This window comes from Anguilla anguilla, chromosome 4, assembly GCF_013347855.1.
Source record: "Anguilla anguilla isolate fAngAng1 chromosome 4, fAngAng1.pri, whole genome shotgun sequence".
Taxonomy (NCBI): Eukaryota; Metazoa; Chordata; class Actinopteri; order Anguilliformes; family Anguillidae; genus Anguilla; species Anguilla anguilla.
The window spans coordinates 8,012,946-8,028,177 of NC_049204.1; the positions used below are offsets into that span (position 1 = coordinate 8,012,946).

The window sequence follows — 15,232 nt, forward strand, 5'->3', positions numbered from 1 at the left end:
ACTGTGCCAGTACACGCCCTCTGAAGCTCGCTCACTGTCATTATTCGCTCATTCTTTGACCTTAAATACACTGCCACCCTGAAACCCGTCCTACACAGTTCAGAAAGACATGCCCGTACATTTACCTTCTCCATCTGAATTTAATTAACGGATGTTTTTGACGTCTGAGAGACAGTCGTGCAGGGCAGGCAATACCTGTATTGCCAGATTTAACTGAAAAATCCAGCTTGGTTTCATTTTCACGGCAACAAAATTGGATTGTTTTACATTTTACAGACACTCTTATCCAGAAAAACCTGCATTCTTTTCTATACAGTCCATTTATGCAGCTGGTTATTTATGGTAGCAATTGAGGTCAATTATCTGGCTTGTGGGAGCAAGAGCAGCACCCCTCTTCGGAACCGAACCCACAAACTCCGAGTTATAATCTTAACTCCCTACCCACTACGCTAAAATAGAGTCCTTATTCAAAACCACATTAGGTCTAGTAGGCTACTTTGAAAACAACCGTTTTATCGCGATAAACGTAATGCTGAAGTTGGTCTGTAGTAGCTATTGGCAACAGAGGCAACCAGGCGAATTTTTAAAGAGGTCAGACCTCGGACCTTTGTACGCACGTGTGTGTGCGCGTGTGCGTGTGCGTGTGCGCCCAAATGAAATGAGGTAGGCTACACGATAGGAATTTCTGTATTACAAATACAGTTGATGAAACCATTTTTTGAGAAATGGCCTCCCACAATCAACCACTGAATTACCATAAACTGAATTTTAAAATTACTGTAAAGGCATTCTACTCTAGTTAATGCCAACATCAACGAAAATCACCGTGTTTAATAGCCTGTGTTGTGTAACGCGTAAGTGAAATCTAAAGTCGAGATGGCGACAGGGGAGTGGACTGTGCGAATGGGTGGGGCTGGAGCACGAGGGCAAGGGGGCTACAGTAGCCTAATAATTATAATGTAACAGAATATTTTGAATATTTAAATAATTTACTGAAGGGCACTCTGGGGAAGAAGTGAAATTGTTATATTGGAATTTCACATATCTAATTGAAACGGTTATGGCAACACGTAATTTGTCAATAGACCAGCAAGGAATCTTGGCCGCACGACAGAACCAGGAGAGAAAATCTTGTTTCCTTCTATTCTATTCCTGTAAAATCCTTCCTCTTCGCCGCCTGCGATTCACGTCAGCCGGCGTCACTGCGTGATTCCCTACACACTGGCGTGAACCGCACCGGCTTGCTCTCAGACACAATGAAGCGAACTGAGTGTAACACGCGCGCTGGGGCTACACATGGATGGGTCCGCGTGTATCTTTAACTTATTTTGCTCAGTTTTCTTTCAGTTCGTATTTTGAAAGTCGTCACGTTCTGTCGTCGAAAGTGCCGAATACAAAGCTGCGTAATTCGGTAGATATAACTGGACACCACAAGCCTGATCGGAGACCACGGAAGAATTTCCACCCATCCCGTGGCGCCACAAGCAAGTGTACAGAAAAAAGCATGTCAATGACTGCGTATTCGGACTACTTCGCCGCTCAGTGCCTGGTGTCTATATCCAGTGGGCCGGTCCTGCATCGCCCTACCCCGGTTACCTCTGCTGCCCTGGGCCCCCCTCAGGCTCGTCCTTCAGGGGATCCAGAGGGGTCGAATGAGGACAGGGAAGTACGGGACATGCTGAAAGGTGGAACCAACATAATGAAGGTTGCCGGAATTCTCACGGACCTTCACGGCAAATTCCGACCTATGTCGGCGTACTCCGAAAGTAGCAATTCCTCGATCGGAGACGTGGACAGTTTCTCTCACGGGGAAAGCGGGTACACCACGCTGTCCGACTCAACAAACCCGACCCCCACCATGACTCCCTCTTCCACGCCGACGCCCGGACAGCACAATCCCCCGAAAACATTCCAGGGAGGGCCACCACGATCGCCAATGAAGCGGCACTACTGTACTTTCGACGGCTGTGACCGGGTCTATGGAAAATCGTCTCACCTCAAGGCGCATATCAGAACTCACACAGGTGCGGTCACGAAGAGTAGGAGGGGTGTGTGTGGTGTTGTGTAAGATAACGTTCGCCTGCTGTAAAACGAGGTCGTTCTTTGAAAGCTGCTAATATGTTAGGCTATGAAATTATAACCGAGAAAGGCAGACGAGATTGTTCCTCATTAGAATTTTAAAACCAGAAAAATGCCTAAAATATGAATATAAAACGCTTTATTCTACACTGCTGTGTAGTCGGCCACATAAAGTGAGGCTTTGTGAGCTCGCACGAGGTGATCGCTAGTGACACGGGGCGTAGGATTCAGTAATAGGCATGCATAGTCAAAATATGGGCACGAAGAAACAAACTTTCACGCGTTAGGGTGCTGCAGAATTATCCATGTAAAGAAAACCTTTTTACGAACATAGTTGTAGATGTTTGGCGTATACAACAAGCTAGTTAGTTAGTATTAAATCCCACTAAAATTTCTCATTTAAATTTTTTTTTTACACTGCGTAAAGTAGGTAGGGTGGGTTGGGGGCAGAGAGGAGGAGTTGGTAAGCGGGTCACTCCAGTACAATACTCTAACGAACAAAGAAAGAACTGAACACTAGAACAAAGAAAATAACGAACAGATTGGAATGAGATGAGAAAAAAAACTACACTGTCATTTAGATTGTTGTTAGTAACTCTTGGCTTAGCGAGTTCACGGAAAGCAATCTACGTTAAAATAATTGAGAATTTGCCTCGAGCAAATAATTGTTGTTTACTGTTTTTTTCACCGGCTTTCTGAGTTGTCCCCTAGAAACCCCCTCTCCTTACTTTTCATGGAGGGCTGGCGTACAAGCCGGTTACAGATGTTTGCTATTAAACTTAGGCTACTGAATGCACACAGCTACATATAAACGTTGCTGACACGTGTTTTGGGGATTCAGCGTACAGGCTACATTATATTTTGAGGAATCAGATATTAGCCACATAGAGTGCATCATTTAGGCAATAAATACTTACGGACCAAATAATAGTTTATAGGTGATTGTATCTAGTTTGGATGCAATTAGTAAATTCGTATTAATGTGTAAATTCAATATGAAACCACAATCAACACCGTACTACTACTGTGACTAAAATGAAAATACTCCATTTTAGTCACAGTTGTTGAAAGTTTTTTCATTGTGATTTCATATTTTAACAATTGCTGCCACTATCAACGCCACAAACTGTTAAGAAAACACGTTTTTCAGATAACAGAATTTGATGCTTGGTGTAGTACAGTAGTCCCACCCTATAACAACTGTTCCATGAATACTTTCAGGTGTAAGGGTATGATCAGTGATAATACACATGTGTGTTTAAAAACAAAAAAACAACAGTATTGTTCTTGGATAAAGTTTTCGTGGAAAGATAAATCAAATCAGAAGACAGTTAAGTAGGCCTTGGTGTTCCCGTGGTAAACAAGAGCCAGGCCGCGAGTCCAACTGATGTAACAGGAAGTACATATTTGAGGCTTTCACTAGGAAAGCTGTTTTGTGCAAAATTTTGCCTTCGTACGTTTGGGCTTAAGCTGCCGTTTTGTATCTCAGCTGTAGGCTACAAACCGGTGCAAGGATAGCTAATGTAGCCCTAGTTTGCACTTTTTTATAAGAAAGGACTCGCCATAAACAAACAACCTAATTGATACCTTTCCCCAGAAAAAAAACCTGTACCACGTTTAAAAGCACGACACTGCAACCGGATTTTCTGTCCGCGAGCTAGCTCTTTGTAGGCCTCCTCTAGAGAGTCAGTTAAGTTTTAGTTTTGCGGCACCGTGCGTAATCTATGGTTGTTTTAACTTCTGCATGACTGCAGTTAGTTTAAGATGGCTGCCGAACAGAACAGAAAAGAAAAGATGGGGGGAAATAACAGTGACCTTGAAAGTGGGAACAAGGATTTAGGAAAATAAGCACTAGTCGTTTCTACTAGGAGTGCAACTGTAGGTTCACTGCGAATTTTCTCCTCAAGCTCTATTTGTTTTCTGTCTTTACACCACTCCGCACATAAAGTCAAACTAGAGGAACCATTGAAATAATCATTTAAAAATAAAGCACACACACATATTTAAAAAAAAAAAAAAAAAAAAAGCACACGTGGACGATATTAAGACACGTTCATGCACCGTCACAGTGAGAACTGAGATGTTGCCGACAGATTCATAGCTACTTGCCGTCACTTGATTCCAGTTTTGTTTTTCCTCATATTTCTACGGGGCAAAGTTCACACGTCGGTATCAAACGCTCGCCGGTGCGATGCACTCTAAAATTAGAACATAAATGAGATAAGCGTCGACAGTGTAGGTAAAATATGGTAACGTACAGTGCACTATATCTGTAAATTTAATCTGAAAAGGAACAAATTGTTGGATTGTGCTTATCTTTGGTTATGAGACACGTTCATCCACCGTTGCTTTTGAAGTCCGCCTTGTGATGCTGTGTAACAATCCTGCTATTGTTTTCCCTCTCTAAATCTGGGGGGGTTCCTTTCCTTTTGGGGGGGGGGGGGACTTTTCTTCCTTTTTCATGTAGGCCCCCGTGCGCCGCATGGAACTCAGAGTGATTTGTTTGTGTGTTTGTTTGGGGTCCCGGGTGGGGTGGGACCGGCTGGTGTGTTTTTTTTCGGGCCCCCCGTTTGAACCCCCTTGTCTCTTTTTGCGGTCCTGTTCCAGGCGAGCGGCCCTTCCCCTGCACCTGGCCGGACTGCGAGAAGAAGTTCGCCCGCTCGGACGAGCTGGCGCGCCACACGCGGACGCACACGGGCGAGAAGCGCTTCCCGTGCCCGCTCTGCGACAAGCGCTTCATGCGCAGCGACCACCTGGTCAAGCACGCCCGCCGGCACCCCAATTACCACCCCTCCATGATCGGCCGCTAGGGTCCCGGGGGTGGAGGATCGGCCGCCCCCCGCCCCTCATCAACCCCCTCCCCCCCCCCTAACCCCCCCCCCCCCCCCCCCCCGACCCTCAGAACGCCGGAAGTCTCAGCCTGCATTGCCGGTCCCAGGATGGGTAGTTTCAGCCCAAAAAAGACAAGTTAATTCCCAAATGAAGACAACGCGAGAGAGGCGAGTTTGCTCAGAATTCCTCTGTTTCAGAACAAACAGAAGTGCAGCCCAGGCTCCTCACTTCTCCCTGCGCTCGCAATGGTACTGAGGAGAGATGCACATGTTTATCCACTCCTTGAGTAAATATGGGTCCGTTTTTTTTTTAACAGGTTAATGTACTGATAAATCCTTGGCCTGCGTCTCCCGCTAACACAAAATGTCCTAAACAAGTGTTGCTGCAATGCAGTGGTAATGGAATGACGTTGAAGAACACGTTGTGGTAACGGTGTGAGAACATTTTGTGTTGGCTGGCTTCCTGGCCCGTTAGAGGCCTGAGCGCTGAGAATTGCAGCTGCCACAGCTGTGAGGGCTTCCTGCATGTGCAGGCCAGATTTTTTTGGCGACGGGGAGGCCAGCGAGATCTCCGAGTCAGGGTGCAGGGAACGGGACGGTCTCGTCTTTCACTTCTCCGACCCCCTTCCAGATGTTCGTAGCCGCGGACACCAGACCAGGGCGGGACCCCTGAAGTACTCTAACACTTTAGACGTCAGCAAAGTGGGAAAGCGCTCCTTCAGATCCGTTAGAATTTTTTGGCAAAGCGCTTCACCAGACCAAAACTTGCAAATACAACAAGAATTAAGAATCTTCGTTCTGAATACTGGTGATAATGGCTGTTTCTTTTAGACAAATCATGTAATCTGCGGGAAATGTACCGGCATCTAAAGGCTTGTAGTACTTTTGAGTAATTTTTTGGCCCCATTCTGCTGGGCACACAGCTTATTGCAGATGCTGCAGATATCATAGCCGTTCTGTTTTTTAAGGAGTTTTTCTAAGTGTAGTGCTATTACCGTGGTTATGGCATTTAGCTGCTGCTGCTTTTTTTTTATTAGTATATTTTGTGTAAGGGTCAAAGACACCTTAGATGTGGAAAGTTTTAAGGACTGACAAGATGTTTCACTGGCACGACTGCTGGCACAACAGTTGGCACAGCCTGCTTACAGTGCATCGTCCCAGTTCTGAAACCTCTGCATTAGAGATGGCTCTGTAAGTGCTTTTTATTTTTTAGCGACTTGTCACTTTGTTATAGTCCGTATACATGAGGAGTGATTGCTTAGTTAGTTTAAAGCTGCTTTTCTGTGTGTGTGTGGGGGGGGGAGGAGGGGGAGGGGGAGGGGGAGGGGGAGGGGGTAGGGATGGTTCGGGGGAAATATTATCTCTGGAAAATTTGCAACTGCCTTTTACCGGCTGTCCAAACTCAGGATGGTTGCCTTTGTATAAGTGAACTCAACAGAACCTCTGGAAGCCTTAAGATGAATCATAATCGTTTGCACCATCAGTTTGATAGACATTGTGTACTGGCAAGTGCCAAAAGGCACGTTAAAATTGTGTACGTGCAATATAGCACTTTTCTTATAGGTGTGTTGATTCCCATATAGCTGCTAGTCTTTTATCCTACACTTCTTTTTTTTTAAATTCCAGAACATGCTTCTGCAGTGTGTGTTTTGCCTCAATGTGAACATTCACATATACATGCACACACTGCATATATTATACCTATTAGCCAGTCAGTAGACATTTTGCACCGTGGTAGTTTTTAGTGCTCGAGGACGTGAAATGAAGGGTAGAATTGAAAAGAATCTACAGTTTTACTATTTTTCTACTTTTACTGGCACTAGTCATCTTACAGGGCGGGGACAGATATGGAGGTGGCGGGAAGGGGTCGTCACAAGCTTTGCAAGGAAAGCACATTCCCACAGTTCGTATATTGTGCCACTAGGGGGCGATACATTTTTTGATTGCGTATGGATATGGAATGCATTCAATGAAACAACCTAAAAGATTGAACAACTGGATTGTTACATGCTTGTCCTTTGTGTAAAATATGGCAATTAGCTTAGTTTAGGAGAAAAAGAAAAAGAAAAACTTCCAGTAGCACAGAAATGTTAGTTCTAATACAGAACTCTGATTGAAAAAGATTTTAACACTGCAAATTAGTCCAAATTACCTACATCATACGTCTTTTTCCTTTTCTCTTCTTAGAACTCACACTGCCCTGTCGAGAGGCTGAGTCAGGGATAGATCTGTCAGGTAGAAGAAAAAAAATTAATCGCACCATTCATACACAGAACCTATATTTTGAGAGCTATGACTGCTCCTGATTTTTTCCCTGATTAGTGAGGAAATAGTTTTTTTTTCTTTTTTTTTCAGGCCATAAATGTCTCTGAGGCTGGTAGTATGTGGCTTAACTGGTGGCCATTCTCTCCTCTCTACTGTCTGTGGTCAGAGACAGAGTAGCTTTTCATGTGTTCCTAAGTCCAGTGCTTATGCTCAAGGGTCTGGATATAAGTATTTCCTAATCAATCGACTAAATTATCAAACGTTATTCAACTAAAATTGCATTCCCTTTCTTTAATGTGTAAAATATAATTTCTGGCATATGCTTCATTTCATTGAATATTTCACGCCAATTTCAGGTCACACTCATATTGTGCTTCTTCTGTCATGAATCCCATGGTTCACCCTGTTATTTGTATTAATGTGCTTTTCATTCAGCCCGGGATGCAGACAGTACTGTAACCCTGGGAACTGCGTTAGAGTTATATATATCTCATTTACCATCAACACAAAGTTTCGCAGCGATGTTTGTATATACTGGAAAATTAATTGTGTTGGGTATCAGTTACTCTGATAGCTGGCTCATGCAGGGATGATATTTATGCACCGTCTGATCTTCAGTGTTAGTTTTTTACACAACCTCATTAATCCCAGTCCGACAGCTCCGCACCAGCCTCACGTTATCCAAACAGCTGTCCAGCAGTACCTGATCTACACTGATTAAACGAACGTGCGGTTCTGTGAGATTTGCAAATTCAGGATTTTTAAACTTTTTTTTTATTTACCGTGGTTGTTGTATGCTGAAGGGTTGTTAAGGCTTTCATTTATGCACCATTGGAAGTGTCTTCTCTCAGGTTCATAGAATGTGTCAAATAATTTTGCTTCCTGGACAGCTCCTCTGTGTGAGCGTGTTTTTTTTGTTTGTTTTTTTTTTTAAATTCCTCTGATTAATTTATTACATCATATTATTTGTGTGGTTAAATATTCTTTTTATAGCTTATTTTATCGTTTTGAATACTTTTCTGTTTGCTTAAAAATAAAACTGTCAGTGCTTTTAAAATAAGTGACATCATAATGAAATAAAATCATTAAAAGTGCACTGGATGTCCAGTTTGTTGACCCTGCTAAACCATAGAGGGTGTGTCAAGTTTCTAGACGATCCTGGAACTCCATTGTGAGGCAGCTGTGATGATGTCACAATGACGCAATCGAAAGTGGGTTGGGTTAGAAACTAGCAACCCATTCGCTGGGCACAAGCTAACATTTTTGCATATGAACCAAATGAAGGGCAGTGGGAGGTGTTGAGTCACCCAAGGACACATTTCTATCATACCCAGCTGAATTTAATCCAGTCAAATGCATTCGAATTTGCAATTTAGAGAAGAAAACAGAGAATTTTCAAACTGAAAGGAAATATCAGCATGGTATGATGGGCACAAAATGCCACCTTGTGGATGCTGAAGGAACTGCAATTTTTTTTAAAGTATTGCGGGGTTCACTTCTAGGCAAGGCAATTATTCAAAGCTTTAATGTGGCAATCAAAATAATTTATTTTCGAGGCAATATATGTCATTAAAATAAAAACTCCAAAACTGCAGTATTGTATTATCCTGTATTAAATATGGGGTGACTACTTTTCAGTTCATACTAGGATAATGCAAAATATTTTGAGAACACTGAACTATAACCTAGATTATTTTACTTCCCTATTTACACTCAGTATTACGTATACGCCAGTTAATATTGTTTCTCCATGATGTGACGTCTGTCCTGCATATACCATCTCAACACACATTACCACTGATGCCCTGCATTTGACCTTCCAGCGCGCAGTCAATATTAACAAAATGGCCGTCAACCTGGTCACATTTCTCAAAACCGATGAACCTCAAACGGCAAATTATTCGCGAGCTCAATAACAAGACATGACAAAAGAAGATAATGATAATAATTTATTTACTTTTGCATGTAGAGAATTCTTTGGCAGTGAAGAAAGAGTATTTAAAAGCGGAAAAAGTGACGGCATTCGGAGAGAAGTTCACAAGTGCTGCATTTGAAAGAAGAACGTGGGACTCTACCGCGTCATCATCCCTTCTGCTTCAGTTCCGCCCTTTGGCCTCCTCAACACTAGGGGTCAGCATTGGGTGTTACAGTGACATGTGTCGGTTTGTGTGAGAAGAAGAAAGTGGGAGTCTACCGCGTCATCATCCCTTCTGCTTCAGTTCCGCCCTTTGGCCTCCTCAACACTAGGGGTCAGCATTGGGTGTTACAGTGACATGTGTCGGTTTGTGTGAGAGGAAAGTGGGAGTCTACCGCGTCATCATCCCTTCTGCTTCAGTTCCGCCCTTTGGCCTCCTCAACACTAGGGGTCAGCAAAGGGGGTTGCAGTGACAAGTGTCGGGTTTGTGCGAGTGCGAGTCCATGCAAGGGCGAGAGACTCGACAGTGAGTGAGGGAGTGAGTCTGTGAGGGCAACGTTTTGAACAGAGTGAGGGGGAACAGTGCTGAGGACACGTCATGGCGGACACAATGCGGGCTAGCGTCAGAGCATCACCGCCAGGACCATAGCCTTGCGCATTTTCTGGCTGCCCACGAATCGTCAATGTGATGCGCGTGCACTGTCCGCTACAAGGCGTGGCCTTCCCCACACACAACTCCACACACACACACACACACACACACACACACACAGCAGAACGTCTGCAGCTACACAATCCTGCGGTTTCTGTACAGGAACTGCTACGAGTTCCGGGTCCAGTTATAAAAAAACAAACAAACAACATTCTCCGCTATTCCAGCCGACGTCCATACATTCATATGTTTATACATTTTCTAACGTTTTTTTTTCTGTCCCGTGTCATTTAAAAAAAAACACACACACATTACACACACAAAAGACAAAGGAATTTCATGACCTCCAATTGACCCTCAGTACACAAGCTCCCAGCACATTCTACAAACCCCAAACAACTGATCCAGGATCACCGTGTGCTACTCTAGTCCCGTGTCCAATTACTATGTGGAAAAAGGCAGAAACCGATCCAGAATCAGTGTACGGGGAGCAGAATCTACCAATACACCCAGTGCAAATCCCAAAATGCTTTGCCCAACCACAAAACAAGTGCAACTCTATTGGACAATCACTGAGAGGCAGCCGGGGAGGGTAAAGCCAGACGTCCAATGAGAAACTCCCATTTTGTGCAACCGGACCCCGAAACTGAAGGCAACCAAATCAACAGGAAAACAAGAACATTTCACAGACTTGTTAAAACCAAGTAGGAACCAATCAGAACGCAGATACTGCATTCATCACACAGCTCACAATATGAGAAGCTTAATCCTCATTGTCCACATAGTGCACACACGGGGAAAGGGGGGGGGGGGGGCACAGTGACATCACAGCTCCTGCAACACCCCCACAAAAAAATACTGACGCAAGAGTCCATTCATCATCACCAAAAGGCAACAGGATCGAATCCTCTTCATCCTGTCCGCCCCTCATCTCCTTCCCCACCGGAAACAAGCAGGAGGGCCAGAGGATAGACAAAGATAGCAGTGAATAAAAAAGGAAAAAGGGGGGGGGGGGACTGATGGAGGAGAGCAGGGAATTCATCTCCTTCGCGTGCGCGCGCGTGTGCAAATTCTCTCAGCGCGACGAGGGTCCGTTCCTGCTGGGATTGTGGTGGGCAGTGCGTCTGTCTGCGCAGTGCGCCCGTCTGCGCAGTGCGTCTGTCTGCGCATTGCGTCTGTCTGCGCAGTGCGTCTGTCTGCGCAGTGCGCCCGTCTGCGTGTCTGCAGTCGCTGCGCAGTGCGTCTGTCTGTGTGTCTGTCTGCGCATCTGCAGTCACTGCGCAGGCAGGCTGAGGACAGCGCAGGCCACAGCTGGAGAGCAGGGGGATCCGCGGAGGGGAAAGAGGAGTACGGCTCTGGGGTTCCAGTCTTTCAGTCCCATCCCCCCTTCCTCTCCCGCTCTCCCAAAACGAGTCTCTGCAGGCTGTCTGGGCCCCGCCCTCCCGTGGAAGCCCCGCCCCGCCCTGGCCTCGGGGGGGGGCGGGGCTACAGCGTGACCTTGCTGAGCCGCAGTGACAGGCAGCTGCGTTGCTGCGCGCGCGGGAGCGTGGAGCTGCATCGGCTGCGCAGCTGGACGGGCCGTCCCGCAGAGCCGCGCAGCCGCAGCAGGAAGTTGAAGTTGGCGGAGGTGTTCATGGCGTAAAAGACGTTGGCGTTGTCCGGGATCACCAGCTCTGAAACACATAAGGCGGGGGGGGGGGGGGGGGGGGGGGAGACAGATCATGAGAAATTACCCTGATAAAATACCAGAGTTACCAGCCCAAAACGTGTAAAAGCATCAGTACGAATATCCCTGCTACATCTATTAGCAGCTTCTGGCTAGCAGTTAGCGTTGAAAGGGCCACAGTAGAAGGAGAACAAGAGAAAGAGGCTTAAAAAAAAAAAAACTTTATAAAAACCAACAAAACCAACTGCATGAATCTGAGGGAAAGAAGTCAAGACTGTGAAAGGTAGAATAAAGGACTGAGAGAAAGCAGAGGAAAAAACTCGATTGCCAGCGAATCAGGACGATTCAGCATTTCATCACCACTCATTCACCCATTCAGAGTGGATGTACTACATCTCCCTGCCTGGTCTGAAGAAGTCCTCTGACTGAAAACCAGAATTAAGAACCAGCTGACATGCGCTCTGAACACTAGAGATGCAGTCTTGGCCTGATGGGTCCCATCGCCCTCTGTTCACCTGTGCCTAGCCCCCTTATTGCACTGACCTGGGCCAGGTTTTGATGATGCGTTCTACGCCCAAGCCCAGCTCACTCTGCGACTGGCCAATAAAAGCGGCCGATCGCGCGGATCTGAATCGTGGGCAAGGGCAGGAGGAGGCCGGCGCGGCGTTCGCTAGCGACGGACAAGATGCTCCGCCCCTCACCTCTCTCGTCGGAGATGACCTGGACCAGCTCGTAGGCGTCGGCCGGCTCGTCCTCCAGGTTGTGCTTGGCCATGGCCCTGGAGATGACCGCGGGAGTCTTGTCTTGGCTGGTCAGCTGTGACAGAGCAGACAGAGAGAGAGAGAGAGAGAGAGAGAGCGCCTTACTGTGAGCCCCCAGAATCCTGAATCACAGCTCTTCCATAGCGCCGACACCGGCCTTAAAACTCCATGTCCACGTAAAAAAAAAACAACAGTTACAAAAAAAAAAAAAAAATTCAAAGGCCGTTTCCATAACGACAAGCCGAGAGCTGGATGAGTGGACCGCTCTAGTCTATAACCGAGGACTCGGGGTCTGCTGTAACACAAAGGAAGCCAGCAGACGCCGCGGCCCTCCGGGACTGGAGTTCAAGACCCCTGCCCTGTCATTGCCACGCAAGTCCTTCACGTTAAAATGAAATCAGTGCTGACGTCAGAAAGCTTTTTTTTTTTTTTAAATGTAGTTGTCAGGGCTAAGGATCGAGCTTGACACAGTGCTGAACACTGTGTGAATGCTTCAGCGCTGAAGGCTGTAGCGTGTAGGTGAATGATGAGCCAAGATGGACTCCCGTGAAGAGCCGGCGATGGCGTACTGCACGGTCGTCCCCTGGCTCTCGAAGGCCGAACTCACCACGATGCTCTTGTACAGGTTCCCGTTCCCGTGCTCCAGGCTAACGCGGATGATGCAGGCGTCCTGGGCCTGGGTGTTGTAGGCGGGGGGGGGGAGGAGGGTGGGGGAGGTGGGCGAGACAGGGGTCAGGGAGGCCGAGCGGCGGTGCGCGCGCGGGGGCGGGGCCGGCGGCGAGGGCGAGGCGGGCGAGGCGGGCGTGGTGGCGGGCGTGGCGGCGGCGGCGGCGCTGGCGGAAGACGAGGACGTGTCCATGGAGTGCAGCGAGGAGCAGGAGGAGGACTCGGACAGCTGGGGCGCCAACGGACGGACAGACAGACAAACAGACGGGCAAACGGATGGACAGAGACACAGACAGGCAAACAGACAGAGAGACGGACAGACAAACAGACACACAGAGAGACAGACAGACAGACGGGCAAACGGATGGACAGAGACACAGACAGGCAAACAGACGGACAGACACGCAGAGAGACAGACAGGCAGAAGTTAGCACAGTTATACAGGGCTCATCCTTGGTTCCTTAACTGTGAGGGTTCTGTCTCAAAGCCAAAAACGTTTCAGTCTGAGGCAGAGACCTCATTAAAAAGCTTGGCCTGGGACAATACTGTAGCCACAGCCATAGATGACAACCATACTGTAATACGGCATCAGAAACCACTGATACAAAGCAGTATCCACTCTCATTTACAAGCAGAGAGGACACAAGGAACACAGGGGCTGACCATCAATTCCACTGGTTTAGAATCAGTGGGACAGGTAGCGGTTTTCGCTAGCGGCCGAGCGGGAGTGGAGTTATCCGGGTGCAGGGGTCAGGTCAGTACCTTCTTTTCGGCGATGTCGGGGGTGTGGGTGGGCGTCAGGCCCTCGCTGTCCGAGGGGCCGGAGTCGCTGGAGGACACGCTGACCGAGTCCATGCTCTCCCCGGAGCTGCCAGCAGGGGGCGACCGCGGGCTCTCCCTCACCGGGGAGCTGGCGGCTGTGGCCTCCGCGCCCAGGAACAGCCTGGCGGACCGAGACGCTCGTTAAGACGGGAGCGGCTTCAGCACACGGCTAGCGGCGCTGATTAATGCTCACTCTCCTGTTTTTAGCACCTTTGCACCTTTTCCATTTATACTGTTTTTATTTTTAAGCTACACCCAAGCCAGAGCTGAAACTGTGCGCTTTCTGTGTGGTTGTTTTTATTGTGAATTCTGCATTGTGTGTCTTATTTATGTATGCTCCAGGAAGTTGGCTGTCATTTTTACAATGCTCCACCCCCCCCCCCCAACCACCTCCACCCCTCCCATTACAATTGACCCCTCACGACAAATAAAACATATTTTATTGACTTGTATAACAATTCACTGCATTGCACTGCAGTGAATGCATTGATTGGCTGTAATGTGTTGACTGTTTGTATTGAAATTGGAGTTTCTCCTGTTCCAGGGTGATTCTGTGGAGTTTTTCCACACACTACTTGTGTCAGTGAGGGTAATGGGGGGGGGGGGGGGGGGGGTAAGACCAGCAGGCAGTACTCACAGGCTCAGCCTCTTCACCATACTCTTGCGGGGTTTGGGCGAGGTGGGGCTGCTGTCGCCCACTCCTTCAATCTCGCAGGACAGAGCGTAGCTGCAGGAGGAGGAAGAGGAGGAAGAGGAGGAAGAGGAAGAGAGCGTTACGCCTCACACTACGCCCTCAGTCACATTTCTTTGGCAGACGCCTTTCTCCAAAGCGACGTACAATAAGTGCACACCGAAGGTCATTGGAACAATTACAGAACACAGGCCCGATAAGGTACAATACCCATTATGTAATAGTTATTCACAGCCATGAACACGCTAAATCCAGTTCACACAGCAAGCCGAGGCTAGGTCAGAAAGTTATGGTAGGTCAAACCAGGAGGCATGACAACAACCTACAACATCAAGATAATCATATGAGTGCAATATAAGAGCTGGATGAAGGTAAAAGAGCAACATGAAACTGCTACAGGAACAACTGAGCAAGCAGCAACTCAAGCCAACTCAACCAATGACCCTGTGATAAACCACTGGCCCAAACTTGCAAGAACCAATCAGATCGCAGGACACTAATCTCACAGACCGTGACTTCCCTTTCCTGTCTGCAAAGGATTGTGGACCGAGACTTTGAGACGGAGAGGAAGAGGGAGAGAGATGGGGTGTTGGGAGGAGAGAGAGAGAGAGAAAGGTGGGTGCGTACCTCTCCTCCTCGCTGTGCTGTGGTTGGCTGTGGAACCAGCGCAGAAAGGCGGGGTCAGGGGTCAGGCAGTAACTGTTACAGGCGGACTGGAGCAGCTTGATCTGGGCGATCACCTCAAACTCCTGCGGGGCAGAGCAGGGGAGAGAGAGCGGTCACAAACACACGGTCACATGCTCATTTAAACCTTTGAAAGGTCGGGCTTCCTGGAACGTTTTTTTATAAAGTCAGTGTTCTAGAACTCCATTGCTTACAGTTAC

At 47.4% G+C, this 15,232-nt stretch overlaps 2 protein-coding genes across 4 annotated transcripts in view; one reads left to right on the forward strand and one right to left on the reverse strand.

Moving 5' to 3' along the window:
* The first annotated feature begins 1,187 nt into the window (after window positions 1–1,187).
* LOC118225089 (Krueppel-like factor 9) lies at window positions 1,188–4,928 on the forward strand. Its single transcript, XM_035413122.1, has 2 exons — window positions 1,188–2,024; window positions 4,687–4,928. Exons 1-2 carry the CDS (start codon window positions 1,301–1,303, stop codon window positions 4,887–4,889), a joined length of 927 nt encoding a protein of 308 aa, XP_035269013.1. The 5' UTR covers window positions 1,188–1,300; the 3' UTR covers window positions 4,890–4,928.
* A 4,183-nt stretch (window positions 4,929–9,111) lies between these two features.
* Window positions 9,112–15,232, reverse strand: part of rgl1 (ral guanine nucleotide dissociation stimulator-like 1) — a 41,596-nt gene continuing 35,475 nt past the window's right edge. For all 3 annotated transcript variants that reach the window (XM_035414143.1, XM_035414141.1, XM_035414142.1), the window contains 6 exons: window positions 14,976–15,097; window positions 14,295–14,384; window positions 13,598–13,778; window positions 12,777–13,064; window positions 12,110–12,224; window positions 9,112–11,415 (listed from right to left, as the gene is read on the reverse strand). In XM_035414143.1, coding sequence (XP_035270034.1) covers window positions 11,228–11,415; window positions 12,110–12,224; window positions 12,777–13,064; window positions 13,598–13,778; window positions 14,295–14,384; window positions 14,976–15,097 — 984 coding nt within the window. In that variant the 3' untranslated portion in view covers window positions 9,112–11,227. The remainder of the gene's footprint in view (window positions 11,416–12,109; window positions 12,225–12,776; window positions 13,065–13,597; window positions 13,779–14,294; window positions 14,385–14,975; window positions 15,098–15,232) is intronic.

Excerpts from the sequence above, each read along its gene's own strand:
- LOC118225089 (XM_035413122.1), top strand. The coding sequence starts at position 1,301 with ATGGGTCCGCGTGTATCTTTAACTTATTTTGCTCAGTTTTCTTTCAGT. Across the intron at positions 2,025-4,686 it reads GCATATCAGAACTCACACAG|GCGAGCGGCCCTTCCCCTGC; the intron begins GTGCGGTCACGA and ends GTCCTGTTCCAG.